Source organism: Polyodon spathula, chromosome 18, assembly GCF_017654505.1.
Source record: "Polyodon spathula isolate WHYD16114869_AA chromosome 18, ASM1765450v1, whole genome shotgun sequence".
NCBI lineage: Eukaryota > Metazoa > Chordata > Actinopteri > Acipenseriformes > Polyodontidae > Polyodon > Polyodon spathula.
Window position 1 is genome coordinate 4,805,345 of NC_054551.1, and position 19,765 is coordinate 4,825,109.

General features: G+C 42.3%; 1 protein-coding gene across 1 annotated transcript in view; it reads left to right on the forward strand.

Moving 5' to 3' along the window:
- Positions 1-19,751, forward strand: part of LOC121331151 (rho GTPase-activating protein 17-like) — a 49,557-nt gene extending 29,806 nt beyond the window's left edge. The window contains exons 10-19 of the mRNA XM_041278364.1: positions 964-1,091; positions 8,706-8,854; positions 9,180-9,260; positions 9,557-9,670; positions 10,031-10,122; positions 11,038-11,185; positions 12,058-12,312; positions 13,716-13,885; positions 14,150-14,767; positions 18,002-19,751. Coding sequence (XP_041134298.1) covers positions 964-1,091; positions 8,706-8,854; positions 9,180-9,260; positions 9,557-9,670; positions 10,031-10,122; positions 11,038-11,185; positions 12,058-12,312; positions 13,716-13,885; positions 14,150-14,767; positions 18,002-18,144 — 1,898 coding nt within the window. The 3' untranslated portion in view covers positions 18,145-19,751. The remainder of the gene's footprint in view (positions 1-963; positions 1,092-8,705; positions 8,855-9,179; positions 9,261-9,556; positions 9,671-10,030; positions 10,123-11,037; positions 11,186-12,057; positions 12,313-13,715; positions 13,886-14,149; positions 14,768-18,001) is intronic.
- Positions 19,752-19,765: the final 14 nt, after the last annotated feature.

Consider the following 19,765-nt stretch of genomic DNA (forward strand, 5'->3'; position numbering starts at 1 on the left):
CAGATCTTTCCAACCTTCCATTCTGTTGCTTAAGCAGCTGTCTGTCTGACATTAACCTAGAGTGACATGATACCCTCTCTTCCATCCATTTTAATTATATACAGAAATGTCCTGTTCAACCCAGAGCTGTTTCTGTTGATGTGTGTGAGAGCTAGGGCTTGCAGAAATTGTTTATTTATTTTGTCTAGCCAGTGTGGCTTCACAAATGCAAAATGTGTTTTGCTGATGCCACTATCACCAATCCGCTGTGGTCATGTCACTGTGCAGTAATTTCTTTTCCTATTTTCTATGTTTGAATTACTGCACTCATCGTGGTGTTAGACAGTGCAGTCTCCTTATCGATCACAGGGTGGGTCATGTCAAACAGCCAGGATTCATTGGTAATCTTTTTCTAAAACATCGCAAGCAAACAACTTTGATTGCTAGCTAGATTCACATGATCTATCATGAGTGAAAGCTCACTAATGTTTGCCTTCTCTAGTAAATCAATCAATCAATCAATCTTTGTTTTATGTAGTGCATTTCATAGTGGACCACCATCACAAAGCGCTTAATGCACTGGTCTGTGCTATTGTCAGTGTTGCCTAGTTTCTCCGATGAATGGCACGTTAAAGGGTTACATTAATTGAGTTCAAACATCTGCCGGAAAAAGATGTCTAGTCAATAAATACATGTCTGATCAGTAATACAGTGTTGCTGACATGTTCTACTGTATTATGCATTTATTTTAAGGTACTGTTCTCTCCTGTACAAAATATGTTCTAACATTGTCAGTTATGACCTTGTATGCCTTGTTCATAAGACGATGTTACTTAGATTCTTTGTTGCATAGTATATGTAGATATTGAAACAGTCCTGTTTTTTTGCAATGAAAAACTAGTTTGAATGCATCACATTAGGAGGGTTCAGGATTAACAGCAACAGTAGGCTTGTGTGTGTAACCCTGCAAACTCTCTCCTCCAGATTCGTGGACGGAGAAGCCAGCCTTCGGGACTGCACTGGAAGACCACCTCAAACGCAGTGGCCGGGAGATAGCTCTGCCTATCGAGGCCTGCGTGATGATGCTGTTAGAGACTGGCATGAAGGAGGAGGTAACTCTACCATGGTCAAATATAAGATCACTTTGATCAATACGCAACGCAACACAATTTGCCCTTTTAATGCACCAAATGCCTGGAGGTAGGTGGAATGCTCAGGGTAATGTGTTAGAAGAGAGCCCGAGCTCCTCTCATCCCTCCAGCTCCAGGCAATTTAACAACATAAAACACATTCCTCCTGTGTGGACCCAGGTCCTTCTGAACAGAGTTTCCCAGCCTGAAACAAAGAACACCATTTAAATAACCACTCTTCCTGAATACATTTAGAAACAGGCTAGTCTCGGCTGAGACTGCAGTGCCCACTTGTTCTCTTTTTGGTCAACGAGTTTTCAGAATAATTCAACAATATCTAATGTATACCAACCCAAAGTACCAGCCATCTCTTGTGATTTGAATCAACACTGTTTTTACACCAATGCATTGCTCTAACCCTTGAGAAACAACCTCTCCTATTGTGCAATCAAGCTCAGTGACCCATTTTATTTGTCTGCTGTCACTTTCGTTAAAATTGTATTGAACCGAAAGATTGACATTGAAGTCTAACAAGGAAATACTGAAGAGGGAACCTTTGTTTGTTGCAGGGAATTAATTCTTCCGCTGGACTGCTGCTCTTGTGTTTTAATTAAGAGTGTATAGCCAGGATACATCTAGGTACAGTACGCAGTGCATGCTTACAGTTGTTTCCTGTTTCAAGCTGCCCATGCTGCATATAGCATTGTGTCGTCCAAAGAGGGTAGTTTATGTGGAGCACTTCCTCTTGTTAATGCTGCTGATAGGGAGATAAGCCATTCACGCTTCTAAATTCATACAGTACAGATATTGGTGTGACATTGCTTTCAAAAATAGATTCAGTTAGACTTTTTATATAGGTTGTCACCAATACAAGCTGTTGGTTTGTCCAGGCCATTATATAAGGATTAGATAGCACACTTTTTTCTTTTTTTTTAAAATTATTTTCTTAAAGAGGATCCTCTCTCTCTTCTCTCTCTCTCTCTCTCTCTCTCTCTCTCTCTCTCTCTCTCTCTCTCTCTCCTCTCTCTCTCTCACAGGCGAGTACGTCCCGAACAAATCCTAACGACGACCTGTTAACCTTCGATTTCTTTGGAGGTGTACTAGCTCCTAAAAATGAGTCTGGGAGTACGACAGCGGCCATGCCTGAGTAGAGATTTGGACAAATACTACTAGTAAACTACCACACACTATTTTGTGTGTGTGTGTATATATATATATATATATAATATTATATATATATATATATATATATATATATATATATATACACACTCAGTGCCTCTAGGAAGTATTCACCTCCTCTGGATGTTTCTTTGTCTCTTACAATGGGATTTTTTTCCCTTTGATTTACACAACCTACTCAACACTTTGAAGAGGCAAGATAATTATTATTGTGAAACAACAGTTAATGTCAAAAAAACTGAAATGTCTTGGTTAGATAAGTGTTCACCCTCTGAGTCAATACTGGGAGTAAGTCTCTACCAGGTTAGCACATCTGGATCGTGCAATATGCTGTCCCAGTCTTAGGTCTTTTGCAGACTGAAACACGATCTACAGGTCAAAGGGCTCTAAGGGACATGGATCGTGCAAAGTTTCGCCAATGAGGTTTATCTGCAAACACACTAAGACTTCCGTTAACCAGCGGGGACTCGAATAAAAAATCAACTAAACAATGAAAAGTGAGGGGAGAGTAAAAAAGTGGAGGGAGTAAAAAATATGAGGCAGGTACGCCTCAACACATTGTTCTACATATTGCTGTTATCACACATATATATATATATATATATATATATAATATATATATCTTTGTACTGTTGTGTGATATAACTGGCAATATACCCGAGCTCGCTAGTTATAAAAGTGTGATTGACAAAGTGGAAACAGTACGCTGATCTCTAAACTAGTATATTGGATGTCTCATTAATAGTTATTAACCCACACCAACTTTACAATTGATATAATTATATATACCCTTTGATAATATATTACCATAACAACCATATAAAACTTTGAGTTCCATACGCTTAGCTGATATTGTCCAACCCTTGTCTGTTTTTCGAAGGGAACCAAAAAAATAATCATCACAGTTGAAGGACTGTGTTTTAAAATAAGGAGTATTCCATTTAGATGTACTGTAGTTGGTTTTGTTGGCACAGTACTATATTTTCAACAGAAGTATTTTAATGCTGCTCATACGCTTGTAAGGCAAATGAAACTAGTTCCATTTCAGATTCGTTCTTCAGCTCTGTGTACAGTATCTTCTGAACCTGTGTGCCCCAAATTCTCTGATACCTTTTATTTGCGGTTGTGGCAGGCTGGCGAGTGGATAGAGGCCCAGAGACAGACTGCAGTTCAAAAAAATAACTATTTTATTATAAATAAACAAAAATAAAGTGCACACGGGCAAAATAACAAATATTTAAACACAAATAAAGCAAAAACAAAACTCACAAAAATAAAGTTTTCCAGGCTGGGCAATGCCTTCACTGGATTCAAACTTTCAAACAACCAAAAAAACCAACCTGCTTCCTCAGCTCCCTCCCCCAAATGAGAAGCAGAGGCCTCCTTTTATATCAGGTGGCTGGGCGCTGATTGATCGTTAATCAACCTAATCAACTAATCAACCCCAGCCACCTGAACATAATAAACCCAGGCAGGCAGGGGAAGTTAACCCCATCCCTGCCAATTTAAAAGGGCAGAGCTTTGCTCTGCCACACACCTCCCCCCATGTACAACGTACACCGGCCGCAATCGGCCAACTCCCCCCCCCCCCCCCCCCCCAAGAGTCCAATTATGTCCCTTGGGTGGGCTGTTATGGTGGGTGGTGGTGGGCGGGGTTGATGTCGGAGCCCCCAAGCCTTCTTTGGTTGAGGGGGCCCCGAATGTCCAAGGTAGCATGGCGACGGCGGCCCGGCTCCCTCTGGTGGCGGAGGCGGCGACGGCGGCCCGGCTCCCTCTGGTGGCGGAGGCGGCGACGGCGGCCCGGCTCCCTCTGGTGGCGGAGGCGGCGACGGCGGCCCGGCTCCCTCTGGTGGCGGAGGCGGCGACGGCGGCCCGGCTCCCTCTGGTGGCGGAGCGGCGGCGGCGGCCCGGCTCCCTCTGGTGGCGGAGGCGGCGGCGGCGGCCCGGCTCCCTCTGGTGGCGGAGGCGGCGGCGGCGGCCCGGCTCCCTCTGGTGGCGGAGGCGGCGGCGGCGGCCCGGCTCCCTCTGGTGGCGGAGGCGGCGGCGGCGGCCCGGCTCCCTCTGGTGGCGGAGGCGGCGGCGGCGGCCCGGCTCCCTCTGGTGCCGGAGGCGGCGGCGGCGGCCCGGCTCCCTCTGGTGGCGGAGGCGGCGGCGGCGGCCCGGCTCCCTCTGGTGGCGGAGGCGGCGGCGGCGGCCCGGCTCCCTCTGGTGGCGGAGGCGGCGGCGGCGGCCCGGCTCCCTCTGGTGGCGGAGGCGGCGGCGGCCGGCTCCCTCTGGCTCTGAGAGCGGCGGCGGCTCCTCCCTCTCGGGCTCTGAGGACGACGGCAGATCCTCCTCCCTCTCTGGCTCTGGGAGCGACGGCTGCTCCTCCCCCTCTCTGGCTCTGGGAGCGACGGCGGCTCCTCACCCCTCTCTGGCTCTGGGAGCGACGGCAGATCCTCCTCCCTCTCTGGCTCTGGGAGCGACAGCAGATCCTCCTCCCTCTCTGGCTCTGGGAGCGACGGCAGCTCCTCCTCCCTCTCTGGCTCTGGGAGCGACGGCAGATCCTCCTCCCTCTCTGGCTCTGGGAGCGACGGCAGATCCTCCTCCCTCTCTGGCTCTGGGAGCGACGGCAGATCCTCCTCCCTCTCTGGCTCTGGGAGCGAAGGCAGATCCTCCTCCCTCTCTGGCTCTGGGAGCGACGGCAGATCCTCCTCCCTCTCTCTCTCTGGGAGCGACGGCAGATCCTCCTCCCTCTCTCTCTCTGGGAGCGACGGCAGATCCTCCTCCCTCTCTGGCTCTGGGAGCGACAGCAGATCCTCCTCCCTCTCTGGCTCTGGGAGCGACAGCAGATCCTCCTCCCTCTCTGGCTCTGGGAGCGACGGAGGCTCCTCACCCCTCTCTGGCTCTGGGGACGACGGCAGCTCCTCACCCCTCTCTGGCTCTGGGAGCGACGGCAGCTCCTCACCCCTCTCTGGCTCTGGGGACGACGGCGGCTCCTCACCCCTCTCTGGCTCTGGGAGCGACGGCAGCTCCTCACCCCTCTCTGGCTCTGGGAGCGACGGCAGCTCCTCCTCCCTCTCTGGCTCTGGGAGCGACGGCTGCTCCTCACCCCTCTCTGGCTCTGGGAGCGACGGCAGCTCCTCACCCCTCTCTGGCTCTGGGAGCGGCGGCAGCTCCTCACCCCTCTCTGGCTCTGGGAGCGACGGCAGCTCCTCACCCCTCTCTGGCTCTGGGGACGACGGCAGCTCCTCACCCCTCTCTGGCTCTGGGAGCGACGGCAGCTCCTCACCCCTCTCTGGCTCTGGGGACGACGGCAGCTCCTCACCCCTCTCTGGCTCTGGGGACGACGGCAGCTCCTCACCCCTCTCTGGCTCTGGGGACGACGGCAGCTCCTCACCCCTCTCTGGCTCCCGGGAAGGCGGCTCACCCCTCTCTGGCTCTCGGGAAGGCGGCTCACCTCTCTTTATTGGAGTGACCGGTGGATCTCCCATGTCTACCGCCAGGTAATTAACCACCATGAGGGCAACCTCTGGGAAGGACAATTGGTGTTGTTCCTCCCACTGTTCCCACCTCTCCCCATCTCGACGCCACAGCGTGTTGATAACTATGGGGAGATCGTGGACGAGGTCTGCCTCAGGGTGCATCAACCAGTCCCAGATCTCCTGGGACGGTGGTGAAGGTGGTGGTGCTAGAGGTAGTGGGGTGGCCCCTGATGCCCGGGGTGAACAAGGCACCTCTTCCTGGGCCTGGTTGTAGGGGCATCCTGCCCAGTTGTGGCCGTCCTCCTCACACCGGCCACACCAGTTTGCCGGTGGCACGTCTGGGCAGGACCGCCAACGATGGTCCTCCTTCCCGCACCAGGAACACCAGGGGAAGAGGCTGGCCGGGTCCTCCAGCGGTGGCTGCAGCAGCTTACATTTCTTCAGCTGCTTTTCCTGCCTTTGCCGCTGTCTGCTCTTCTTTCCCATTTTTTTTTTCCAAAAAAAAAAATGCTAAATACTGCTTGAGCCTAAGGTGGCGCTATCCCACTTCTGACACCAAATGTGGCAGGCTGGCGTTGGATAGAGCTCCAGAGACAGACTGCAGTTCAAAAAAATAACTATTTTATTATAAATAAACAAAAATAAAGTGCACAAGGGCAAAATAACAAATACTCAAACACAAATAAAGCAAAAACAAAACTCACAAAAATAACAGTTTCCAGGCTGGGCAATGCCTTCACTGGATTCAAGTTTTCTACACAACCAAAAAAACACCAACCTGCTTCCTCAGCTCCCTCCTCCCCAAATGAGAAGCAGAGGCCTCCTTTTATATCAGGTGGCTGGGCGCTGATTGATCGTTAATCAACCTAATCAACTAATCAACCCCAGCCACCTGAACATAATAAACCCAGGCAGGCAGGGGAAGTTAACCCCATCCCTGCCAATTTAAAAGGGCAGAGCTTTGCTCTGCCACACGCCTCTATTTGTCTGTTTAATTGAAGCTGTGTGATGTTTGTGAAACAGACCTCTATACAGACTAACCTGGTTTCTCAGTGACACAGAATGTCCCTGCTTTTCAGATGGTGGTTAAATTTGGCTTTTGCCCTCCATGGCTTTGAAAATCCTCAGCCATGTACATTGTACTCAGTAACGCACAGTTGACAAACCACATAAAATACCATCATCACCTATTATTATTATGATCTTGGGAGTGCTGTATTTTCCCATGTTATCAGCATTGTCAGTATCCACTATATGGGTTTTCAGGCACGCATAGCTCACCTATTGTTGTACCTCTCACATGCTTCTGAAACTTTGCATGGCCCTCTAATGGGAAATCTTAAATCATGATCCAAAAATGGAAAAGATCCTATATATCTTTAAGCCTGCAGAAGACTGTCTGCTGAACACAGTCCCAAGCCTGCAGTATATGAAGGCTCTTATTCAGTACAAAAGGTCAGCCATTGCAACTCAAACTATTTGTCTAACTGTGGGAGAGTAGGTGGCAGTCATGTGGGTTTTTCCATTAAAGCACTAATAAAACATTTGGTGATTTAACTTGGCAGATGACAGCGTCCTGTGGTTTAAAAAAAACAAAAAAACAATCTGGTATTATTGCAGCAGGAGCTAATAACTGTGAGATTTGTGACAATTCACATAAATATATTCTTTAAAAAGGCTCTTCTAATGCCAACACGTGTGCCAATCAAGCTTAAGTAAAAAGTCATTTACATGCAAAGCTTGTTTCAGAAGTCATGAATATTGATGATTTTAAGTTATGCATGGAGGTTGTCAATATAGTGTGGGAATGGGATTCCCAACAAGCTAGTGGAAAATGTTTTTGAAAATTGTACTGTATCCTGGTATCTACAGATTTATAGATTATATCTTGTGGTTTATGTGCTCGACAAGCAGTGCAGCTTTTAAAATGCATTGAAAGCTGAGCAAGAATAAAGACCTGGAGTGGAATGGAATACAATAGTCTGCATGGACTGGAGTTCAATACTCCTGGGTATGACCCTGCTAGACTCAGCTGTCCTGTTGTTCATATCTGTATCATGAGTGTTAGTAGTTCCATTCCGTGGTTTCTCAATTTCTGATTAAGTCACATGTGTTTCTGTGGGCAAGTGTTCTCTAAATGTTTCTTGTCCAAGACTTTGGATCACAATTGGAAACATTGTCAGAAAAGCAATGCAGACACAGAAGGCACTTTCCAAGCAGCAGGTTTTCATTGGAGCTTGTCTCTTGAATTAAAAAGGTCTGGAGCAGGCAATTTAGAAGATGAATGGCTGCTGTATACAATTCAGCTGTTTCACTTTCCCAGGGTCATTTATTTGCAAAGTCATATTTCGGCTGAGCTCAGTGTAGCATAGGTTAATATAAAAAAATAAAATAAAAAGCCATATTTTGAGACCCCAGTGGCAGTGCTGCTCATATACTTGTAAGGCAAATGAAGCTAGTTCCATAGCCAAATACTAATGATATTTCATCCTTTCTATATTATATACTTACTATATGTCACGTCTAGAGTGGGTGATTTCAGATTCGTTCTTCAGCTCTGTGTACAGTGTCTTCTGAACCTGTGCACCCCAAATTCTCCGACTCCTTTTAAACGCCTCTGTTTGTCTGCTTGATTGAAGCTCTGTGATGTTTGTGAAACAGACCTCTATACAGACTAACCTGGTCTCTCAGTGACACAGAATGTCTCTGCTTTTCATGTGGTGGTTAAATTTGGCTTTTGCCCTCCATGGCTTTGAAAATCCTCAGCCGTGTACATTGTACTCAGTAACGCACAGTTGACAAACCACATAAAATACCATCATCACCTATTATTATTATGATCTTGGGAGTGCTGTATTTTCCCATGTTATCAGCAAAGTCAGTTTTAAATTAAGTTTAATGGAGGTTGGACAGGAGCCATGGCTAAGAAATAACTTAATATGGAATACATAATGCTGTGACCGAAGAACTACTACACCTCTTCAACAAGAGTAATGTATATTATTTTCACATTGTAGGTGCACTGAAATCTTACGTGAGAGAGTTGCCAGAGCCCTTAATGACTTTCCATCTGTATGATGAGTGGATCCAGGCGTCAAAGTATGGTTTTCAAAGTAGTATTTATTTTTATTTTTTTTGTATAATTACAACAAATATTGATTCTATTTGTTCATGCTTCTTTAACTTGTAGTAACCCGATTTCATAAACTACTAAAGTAATGATTTATTTTAAAAAAGGCATTTCACTGACAATTAAAATTGTGTTTGTGTGCAGGTTGGTAGGGCCAGATTAGATAACGGTAACTATGAAAACATATTTAACAAAGAAAAGATAAACGATAGGTAGGTAAACTGTGAAGTCAAATGTTTGTTTTTTCAGCCATATTGACATTTTTCTCGCTTTTCTGTCTTCTCCTCCTTGTAGCGTCTCAGACCCAGACAAGAAACTGCAGGCTCTCTGGGTAATCTGTGACAAACTGCCAAAGCCTAACAAAGCAAATTTTCGGTAGGGGACCATTTAATTAAAATGCACTAAAGCAGGTTGCATGCAGTTCTACACATTCTCTAGCTGTGAGTATTAAGTGTTGTCTTTGCATATTGTACTGTTTCAGTACTCTGTATAAAACTTATAAAAGGTGATTCTAATTAATAATAGTGCTCAGGTGTGGGCTGTAGATTCTGTCTTGCTGTCTATTCGGATTTCCTATTGAAAAACTGATCCATAAATAAATAAGTTCCCAGTATTGTAATTTTCTGAACTGTTACAAATGATTGCTCTACCTTATTTTTTACCTTGTGTAGGTATCTAATCAAATTCCTGGCAAAGCTATCACAGGAAAGTGCCGTCAACAAGATGACCCCTAGCAACATTGCAATCGTGTTGGGACCTAACCTGCTGTGGGCTAAAAATGAAGGGTGAGTGAGGAGGAATAGTACTGCTCACTGCAAGAGTGGGGTTGATACAGAAGAAAATGGTGCCATCTGAAACTTGGATTAGAAGTTGAGCTTCTGATAGCTCCTTAGTTGGAGGCAGTAGTTTAAGAGTGTGATGCGTGAATATTCTAATCCTCTCACTGTTTTTAAGTGCAGTTTAACTAGAGAAAAATAAAATCATTACAACCTGTTTAGCTGATTGGTCATCTTTTCAAATTGATGGCTCGAGGCTTCCATTAAAAGCAGGTCCTGTACTTATGTATCCCACAGTGTAGCCTATGTGTCGTTAGTGTATTGCTCGCATTGTCTGCTGTTTTAACCCCCCCCCCCCTCTCCACGCAGAACGCTTGCTGAGATGGCAGCCGCTACTTCAGTCTACGTGGTAACAATTATTGAGCCAATCATCCAGCATGCTGATTGGTTCTTCCCTGAAGGTAAATCGAGATTTGCTCTCTGTTTTCTACTGTTTCTTCTTCTGAGATTTGGTTTTTATGCTTTTTAGATGTTCAGCTTGCCCCTGCCCTCAATTTAGAAGAAAGCACATTACAACAAAATATTGTTTTATTGCATTAAGTTCAATTTAATTTATTTTACCATGATAAAGAACCTTCATTTTTGAAAGGGGATCCTGGCATGGGATAAGGGCATCCCTCTTTCATGTAAATCTCTAATTGGATGGAGGACCAGAAGAAAATGCAGCAAGATATGAGAGTTGGCTAGTTACAAAAACACTAAGTGATAACTTTATTCAGAATCTACTGCAGTGTGTGGATAAGGTAGCATTGCGTACATGTAACAGTCAAATAAACAAAAATACCAACTATGACCTATTCACTTTATTCAAATTCAGATATTTTACTGCTTAAAATGATACGCTTCTTAAATTTGCTTGTTAAAATACATGTCTGCTTGCTTGTTTTAGTGTCCTGTGCTTGATGCACATTTATGTAGCTCTATATTGTTTGCTGCCCCCAACAGGGAGAACTGTGAACAACATGGTGATTTTGAAGTGTACTAAAAATACTTTGATTTTTTTAATTTTTTTTTTTTAAACCTGGTTCAGTAGACTTTTACTTTTGGAGCTGTTTTGTAACATCTGTGTTTTCAGTTCCCCTTTTATTAAAATAACTTAACAATAAATAAGGTCTCTCAGGAGAATTTGAGTGTTCTTTCTTATACCAAATGCTTTCACGGTTTGTGTAGTAGTTGAATCTTGGGGTGTTTTAATGGATACTTTGTCATTCTTTGTCTTTGTAACAGTTTATCTAGGCCCTTCCTGTTTGAAACTGAAATGCATTTAAGCTATAACAAACAAATTGAATTTCATTTGTTGTTGTTTTGTCCGTCAGATATCGATTTCAACGTATCCGGGATGTTTGCTCCTACTCCCAGCAATCACACAAACCACCATGGGGGTGAGTTTGACTCTGGGATGCTGGAAAGGAAGAGGCCAGTTAGCATGGCCGTGCTGGAGGGGGATTTGATGAAGAAGGACAGGTGAGTGGGAGACGGGACTCAGGCTCTGGAGGAGTTCAGTATCACAAGAGGTTGGGCGGATCAATGCGGCCTAGCTCTATGAGATTTTCTATGGTATCTAAACCTCCAGCCCAGGCAATTTTAGTGTGTGAAGTGACACCTGAATTTAACCCTGTCTCTGGTTAAGGGACAAACTTTTTAATTTGTTAAGTTAAATAAAATAGGGTTCATAGTGCTTTTAATTCAGGTTTACAATTAAGACATGCCTTTTTTAGTTTTTGTGTGCAATACTTTACTCAAAGTTTGCATGTCGATTACTGTTTAGCCTGTCATGTGTATCGCAGTATGTGGGTCTACAGTGAAATGACTTATGGTGGGTTTCCATGCTAGGAAAGGTCCCTCATGTTTATAAAAAAGAAAAATCTTCTTTTAATAGAAACAAGATGGTTTGACTTTCCTTTTTCAGAGAGAATTTGTTTAAACCAATGTTCTAAATAAAAACAAATAAATAAATAAAAATCTATTGGAATCCGAGGAAAGCAACAGTTAAACACCTTATAATGTTATTGATTTTAGTGGTAATTTTTCAATTTTTCAGAGCTTTTCTTTTATTATGTCTGCATCATAACCCATAATAACAAAGTCATTGTACGTTTGTGTATATCACTTGTGATGTCAGGTTACAGTATAACAACTTCTTTGACGAAGCAGTGAATTACTGTAAGCTTGCTTACTGACTTACATGAGTCTTGCCTTACGTGGTTGTCATGTCATGTTGTTGTTGTTGTTGTTGTTGTTGTTGTTGTAGTAGCATCATCTCTCCTGTGTGTGCAAGTGTTGCTGTGGCTCTCATCATGGCATGCCTCTGTGTTCACTGTCTCCTCTCTCTGTAGCTTGGGTGGTAAACTATTGGATCAGACTCCGCGTAGAGGAGGCACTCTTAATAGAAAGCACACGTCCCCTGCCTTCCAGCCCCCCCTGCCCCCTGTGGAGCCTGGGGGGGTGCTACTGCAGCCTGTTGCCGAGCAACAGCTGCAGGCTCAGCCAATAGGTGCAGGCCCTGAAATCAGCCAATCAGGCTGTGCTCAGGGTCAACCTACTAACAGTGCAGCAGAGCCACCATTAATACCAGTATCTGAGGAATCCAGGTAAGGTGTAAACAAATTGTCTCCTCTGGACAGAGCCATGTTAAAATAATATCAGGACCCCCATGGATTGAGGATGCTGCATAACAGTTTGGTTATTAGTCTAGGCATATGCCCTTTTACCTGAAACAGAAATACACAGGCAGGCATATATCAAAATAATATAGGTGGGGAAGTAAAGAATTAAAGCAGGTGTTATTTAAAAAAAAAAAAGCTTTCAGGACAAAATAATCAAGGTTGGTCATGTTCACAATGGCTTGTGTACTCACTAGTCCACTGCTGGTAAAGCTATAGATTAATAAAACATGCTAACTATAAATGCAGCATCACCATAGGCAATTCTATTTAGCAAGTTGTGTTCCTTGTAACAAGGGTATACAGTACAACTATGGCCAAAAGTTTGTCATCACTCTATAGAATTAACTGCTTCATAAAGTCGAATGAAACCTGCTGAATAATGTTACGTTAACATAATGAATTACATGCCGCTTTGTAGTTTTCCCCATATACTTAACGAAAAACTGACACAAATTGAAAAATGTGACGTTTTGAAGTGACATTTTATACTGTACTATTATTATGACTTCCGGTAGACTTTAGTGATACCGTTTTGTAGATAATATATTATATATGTAATGTATATATTACGGTGCTCCCTACGCATGTCTCAGGACACACACACAATATGAGCATTATAACCAATGACCGTTATAAACGGGGGGGGGGGGGGGGGACATAACACACATTTGACTAAATAATACAAAATAATGTAACTCCCTCTCTATAATGCACATATAGTGAAGCAAAAATGTAACTTTCTGTGCATTACCCATGTATAAAGCAGCATGTAGTCAACGCTATATTTAAAAAAAAAAAAAGGTAACATTCCCACTCGTGGATCATTTTAATTAGCAGGTTTTAAACTAGAAATAGCCTGGCTAAGTGACAGATGAGCAAACCAAGTGCAAGAAGGAGAGAGGTTCTCATATCTATGGACTGTTTAAATTGATGTAGAAACTTAACAATGCACGTCTGCAGAAATTTCTGTTAAGGCTTGGTTCTGAAACAATCTTTTTTTTTTGTAACAGTCTTTGACTAAATTAATGTATATCTTGGAAGTTACCTGAAACGTATAGGTGTTTCTTCATGGCCCGATTCTGTTTCTAGTTGAATACTGTTGATAAGGGTAATCCGCTTGGAAACTTGTGCCTCATCTATAAGGAATTTCTGGAATGTTCCACAATTCCAAAGAAATGATGGTTGAAGGGTTGAGAATAAAAAGATGGTGTACTGAATACATGTTTAAACCTGTTTTATTAATATGTGCATGGAAGGCAAAGTTGTTATACAGTTCAAAATGACCTTAACGAGAGGTCAAAGTACGTCAAATTTCAAAAACTTTTCAGCTCTTCAAAACCAAAAGAACCGGCATCCACACCTCCACCTCCTCGGAATGCTGGCAACGTTACAGCTGCAGCTCAGAACCAGCCTCACTCTGCGGGCACCACTGCCAACCAGCTGGGCGTAGGGCACACTCAGAACACAACGGGGCCCAGCCCGCACACGATCAGGAGAGGTGAGCCAGTGTTCCTGTGCCGGGTGCCTACATTGCTAATTTTAACAGCTAACAAAACCACCTCAGGAAAAGTACATTCCAGCTGCCATGGATTGAGTAATGTAATTTAAATGTTATACATTTGGCAGCGTGTGTGTCACTAATTGTAACTTGCCATTTACCCAGCTAATGCACTACATGTTCTTTAGTGAATTCATGATCTGACCTATTTGTTTTGAGAAAAGCCTGTCTTGATTATAAGTTTTTATTGTCTTTTCCATGAAGCTACAAAGAAGCCTGCTCCAGCCCCACCAAAGCCTGGAAACCACCCCCCTGCACAACCTGGCAGCCAAGGACCTCCTTCAGCAGCCAATCAGCTGTTTACACAGTCTCCTAAGCCATCTGTTAGCCAAGGGACAGGCCATTCACCTCCCAGCCAGCCCAGCAGTCAGGGTTCAGTTCAGCCTCAATCTCCTGCCCAGCCCTCTGTCCAGCCACGCAGACATTCGAGCAACCAGCCACCAATCCAGGCCCCGAGCCATCCTCCCCCACAGCCTCCAACACAGGCCACGCCTCCAACACAACCCAAAGCCTTCAGCCAGGCCACCGGGGGCGCCAGTGAGTCAGGAACGGAACACTCTCCTCCCAGGACTCCCACACCACCTGACACCCCTCCCTTACTCACACACGGAGGGACCCCTCCTCCACCAGCAGCTGTACCGCCTTCACCCACTAGTGGCCACGACAGCCCCCAGCCCTCCTCACCGCTCCAGTCGAACACCCTGCCCAGGCCACGGCCTGTACCAAAACCCAGACACAGGCCGAGCGTGCCCCCACCACCACAGCCTCCTGTTAATGAAAACTCCAACGGCAACGCCAACACGGCTTCCAAAATAATCACAGGTAAGCCGTGTTGTTTTTAAGATATCTTGCAATATTATAATTAGCTGCTTTTTTTTCATCCAAGGACTGATTTCATAAACTGTTAAAGTCATGACATTAAAAGAATCACATACATTGTAAGATGTTCGTCTGGGCATGTTTAGACAAGTCGGGCGTGTTTCCAGAAATGTATATTTAGTACTTGGTAACACAGCTGATATGAATGTGGTTTTTTTTTTTACCTAACTTTTTACATGTTTGCAATTTATACGATTAAAAGAAAATAACAATTTAATTTCATTTACATTGAGCATTGTAATTTACATACTGGCAACATAGTGGTTCAGTGTCCTTGTTTTTGTCCCATCGGTTCAGCACTGTACTTCCATTCCTTGCATCGGTAGTGGAATATGGTCATCGCCCTGCAAACTAAAAGGCATGCTTGATGCATCATCTGCATGACTTGTTTGAGTTCTTTATACACAAGAGCTTGTGAACACTGCGCCCTACTCTTTCTGAGGTTGGGTAGCCATGTAGATGTATATAGTAATAGTAATGCTGTCAATCCGTTTTGTTGTTCTTAGTCTATTGATCTGCTTTCTTATAGTGACCTTACTAAGAGCAAAGACTGTGGAAACAGAGAACATGCAACTAAATAAACTCAAATGCCAATTTTAATTTAGTGTGCTATACTATACTAATGGCATTTTGTGCTATTTATTTTGCACCATACCTTAATCTAATGGTTTGTTAGTACATGTCAACTAATAGCTTTATGTTATAATACCTTCACAGGTTGGGGATCTTATCATCAGTAAGGTTTGTAAACAAAGAGACATCCGCACTTGCAGCTACAGATGCTTTTGCTCTTTGTACATGATATATATATTTTTTTGCACCGTCTCACATTGTTGTTCATATGCTTTTGACATATTGCTCGCCATTCCGTTATTGACATTGCATTGTGAAGTTTCCATAAAAAGATGCTAAACCACTGCCCTCCATGTTATTACATTCATTGCCTGAATCGCCGGTTTCGATGGAGCCTTTAAAACACTGTAGTTTGATTAAAGCGTAATGTGGGATCTATAGGGTACTGCATATGCTGTAATATAACCCATATAACTGAGTGTGTTATTCATCAGTGGCTGCGTAATTCTAACAAAGTGTCAGGTGTCATGAATGAATGGATTGTTCTGAATATTTATGTACTATGGAAATACTATGTATTTCCAAAGGGACTGCTAAAATATTATTCTGATCACCAGTTTGTATGCAAGTGCAGGTATGATGATTTCTTAAATGGATTATGTAGTTGTGTTGATATGCATGTCAAAATCAAGTATTTTAATATTCAGTTTTCAGTATTGGTGCATGAAGCCTGTTGCCAAAGCATGTTAAGCCATTTGAAAATCCTGTTATCAATTCTCTTGCCCCTGATCCCACCTCCTTTGGCATGTATCTCTACTTGCATTTGTGTAACTATAGTCATTGTCCTTTCAGATTTAACTGAAAAGCAGTAGCATGTTCAATTGTGTTAGCTCTTGCAATTAACTTTAAAAACACGCTTTTAATAGTTTAAATAAAATACATAGACAAAAAGCATTTTGATTGGCACAGTAGACATCTGCAGATTTGCATTTGGTTGTACTAATTACAAATTCATTTCGATTTTTGGCTATTTTAAAGGAAAGCATTAATGTCTATCAAATACATTAAATGACTGCTTTATAAAATAATAAAACAAATTATTATTATTATTATTATTATTATTATTATTATATTTTTTTATATAATAATAATTGTAATATTTTGAATTGTCAATCAAATGGGGCACATTTTATTTTTTAAAACATAATCATTACTGTTTAATTCACCACACATGCACTGCTAAATATATGTAATTTATGAAAATATCACATTGCATAGAAACTTATCTATAGAAAACAGACTGCAATTCAAGTTCTCGAATGTACCAGAAATGTAATTTTAGGAATGGAGTTTAATGCAAACCATAAAGAAAAACAATAAAGCTAAAAGATACAAAATTCTTCTAATTGTAAATATTCTATTAAATAACGCAGATGTTTGACCTGCTCTACAGTGTATGAGCTGAGATTGGAAAGTTATGGTAAGACAAAGGCAAATGATTGGCCAGCAATTGATCTGCAATGTTAATCACTGCATGCTGCATCTGTCTGTGTCAGTAACCTGTCTGAACCCTAACACTGCTTGCCTGCGTGGTTACTAACACTGCATATGGACCAATGAAAATACACAGATCTGTGAAGATTGCATTGATATGCATACTTGATTGGGAACTAAATGAACTTCAGAAGTCACTTTTCATGGTTGATGTGCCTACTGTACTGTATGTACTATTGGTTTGTAGCATTTATATCATTTGTACTTCCTTTTAACATCACAAACACTTTTCACTTTGTGGAGGCTATTTTGTGGTCATGGGTACAGTGTAAAACAGGTGGGGATAAAGTAGGGTTATCTTCTGCATATGAAGACCTTGTATTTGTTTTTATATTGGAATAATTGACATAAAACATATCCAATGCATTCGGCAAGACTAACTTCATATATATGTAATATGTCCTGCAGGGCTGTTGTCTAAATCCTGGTAACAACATTACAAATATTTACATGGAGAGATCTGTCGTCATAATTTTCATTATACCCACAAAATATATTTAACGTAACTGCTGTAGAGAACTTTGCTCAGAATAACCAGCAGTTCATTCGTTCAGATGATTTCAAACTGTGTGCCAGGAACATAAAGCAGCTACAATTTAGAAATCAGATTGCCCGCTTTTTACTAATTGTCAGTTTTGTGTGTAGTTTGTAGTACTGTAACTAAATGTTTTGCTTGTATGTCGTGTAGTGTGGCTTTTTTTTTTCCCTGGGTAGTGGCAGATAGTCTAAAATATATTGTCTAAATAGTAAGAATGTGCAACTCAGTAGGATAAAATTAAGTTAAGAAGGGTTAGGATTAAGAAGGAACTTGCACTGCACAATATGAATTGATGCTAAAGTTTTTTTTTTCTTTTTTTCTTTGTGATACAATACCTTTACTAATACATCTGAATAGAAGGATAATCTGTTAACATTACCAGTCTGAATACTTATAATTTAATTTCCCATGAGAAGTCATATAAAATTATTATATGGGGGGGGGGGGGGGGGGGGGAGCATTGTACTATAGGAGGCTAAAAGTACTTTTTTTCCCCCTGCTTTCCTGAACAGATTCCAATAACGCTGTACAAGGACAGCTTCGCAGCTTCACCCCTGAGCTCCCTGTGGAACAAGTGACTCCTTTGCCCACCCAAGAGCTTAACAATCACCAGCTGCAGGACACTGACCATGACACAGAGAGCACTGTATTGTGAAGCAGACTCAGCAGACCATCCATCACTTTAACCTCTCTCCATTCTCGCATGCTGAAAGCCGATTTCATCAGAAGCAACAGCTTCTCCAATATTTTTGCAGAATGCTTTCCAGTGACTCGCGGCTGTGCCTTTTCAAACACTGCCTGCAGCTAAATGCTACACCAGGGTCATGGTATGTCTTTCGATTTTCCTTTTGAATTGCAACATTGTGGGAATGTTGTTTGACTATATAGTCTGTGAAAACCACTTGGCTGCAAAAGCCTTACACATAGGACGCTTCAGTTTTTGTGGCTGTTGGGATACATTAGCATCAATACTGTAAGTAACAAAAATGCACTATCTATGCTGATTGCTGTCAAACAGGCTACCGAACAAACATGAATGCCACTGTCCTGGAATTCGCTTATTTTTTTTTTTTTTGTGGAACATTGAGATTCAACTTTCTTTTTCCTTTTCAAAGAAAATGTGGTTTAAGACACACAATGAGTTTAAAGAGACATTCCCTCGCGCTCTTGCTGCAGGAAATAAAATAATAAACTAAAAGAAAAAAAAGTATAAACCAAAAACTGCATCTTACAAGTTCTGCTGGCGACTGCTGGGTACAAGTTGTCAGTCGATCTGTGGTTGAATTCTAGTGCCTTCTTTGATTGACGGTTTGTAGATTGAACCTCTTTATTCTTGTTTTTCAGCCATTGCTGTCGTGTTTTTTTTTGTCTCTCTTTCACTCACTCTGTCTGTGAACAATTGAATAATCCTTTCTTATTAAAAACCCACTTAATAATCTTTGATTCATTTTATATGGAATGGGTTACATGTTAATATGACTGGCCAAATGTTCTTGTTGCTTTAAGAAATTGTGCCTAATTGTTAGAGATGTGCATACAGTTCAGATTTGACTTTCCCTTAAAGAGAAATGTTCAATTACAATATTAAGTCACTAGGGAGTGCTGTGCACTGTGTGAAAACCCATTGGGATTAAAGGAGAGATTTTCTACATCAAGGTTTCTTTTATTATTATTATTATTATTATTATTATTATTATTATTATTTACAAATTCGTTTTTTCATTTAATTTTGATACAGAAAAAAAAAAAAAATCCACTGAGCGGTTTTAAAAGGCTGCATCATGTTGTTTTCTATAGCATGCTTTAAAGCTGGGATTGCAAACTGATTATTGTTGGCAAATACAGTAGCTAATTAAAACCTAGCAATGACGTGGTAGGGGACACATGTAAGGATAGAAAAGTTTCAAGATAAGCAGAATATAAATGGTACTGAGGGCCAAATCTGATTTTGATTCCGTGAGCACCCTCTGAGGATTAGTTGTAAATTTGTATTTAAGTTCTCATCATGGCAATCCTCGATCTTGCTAAGATTACCTGTAACAACCTGGTACTTGCTTTGTCGCTGTTTCTATTATATAAAGTGCACTCACAAGGCTGTGCTACGTCCCATCAATTTGCATACTATTGCAGCGGCTTTGAAATGAAACGCTGACATGCATCTATGTTATTTAGACTTAGTAGTCCATTTATAACAATAAAATATTCTGAAGAAATGCTTAATAACAATGTTGTATTTCAAAATAAAATGAATCATTGTTGCTCCAAAATGTGTAGAT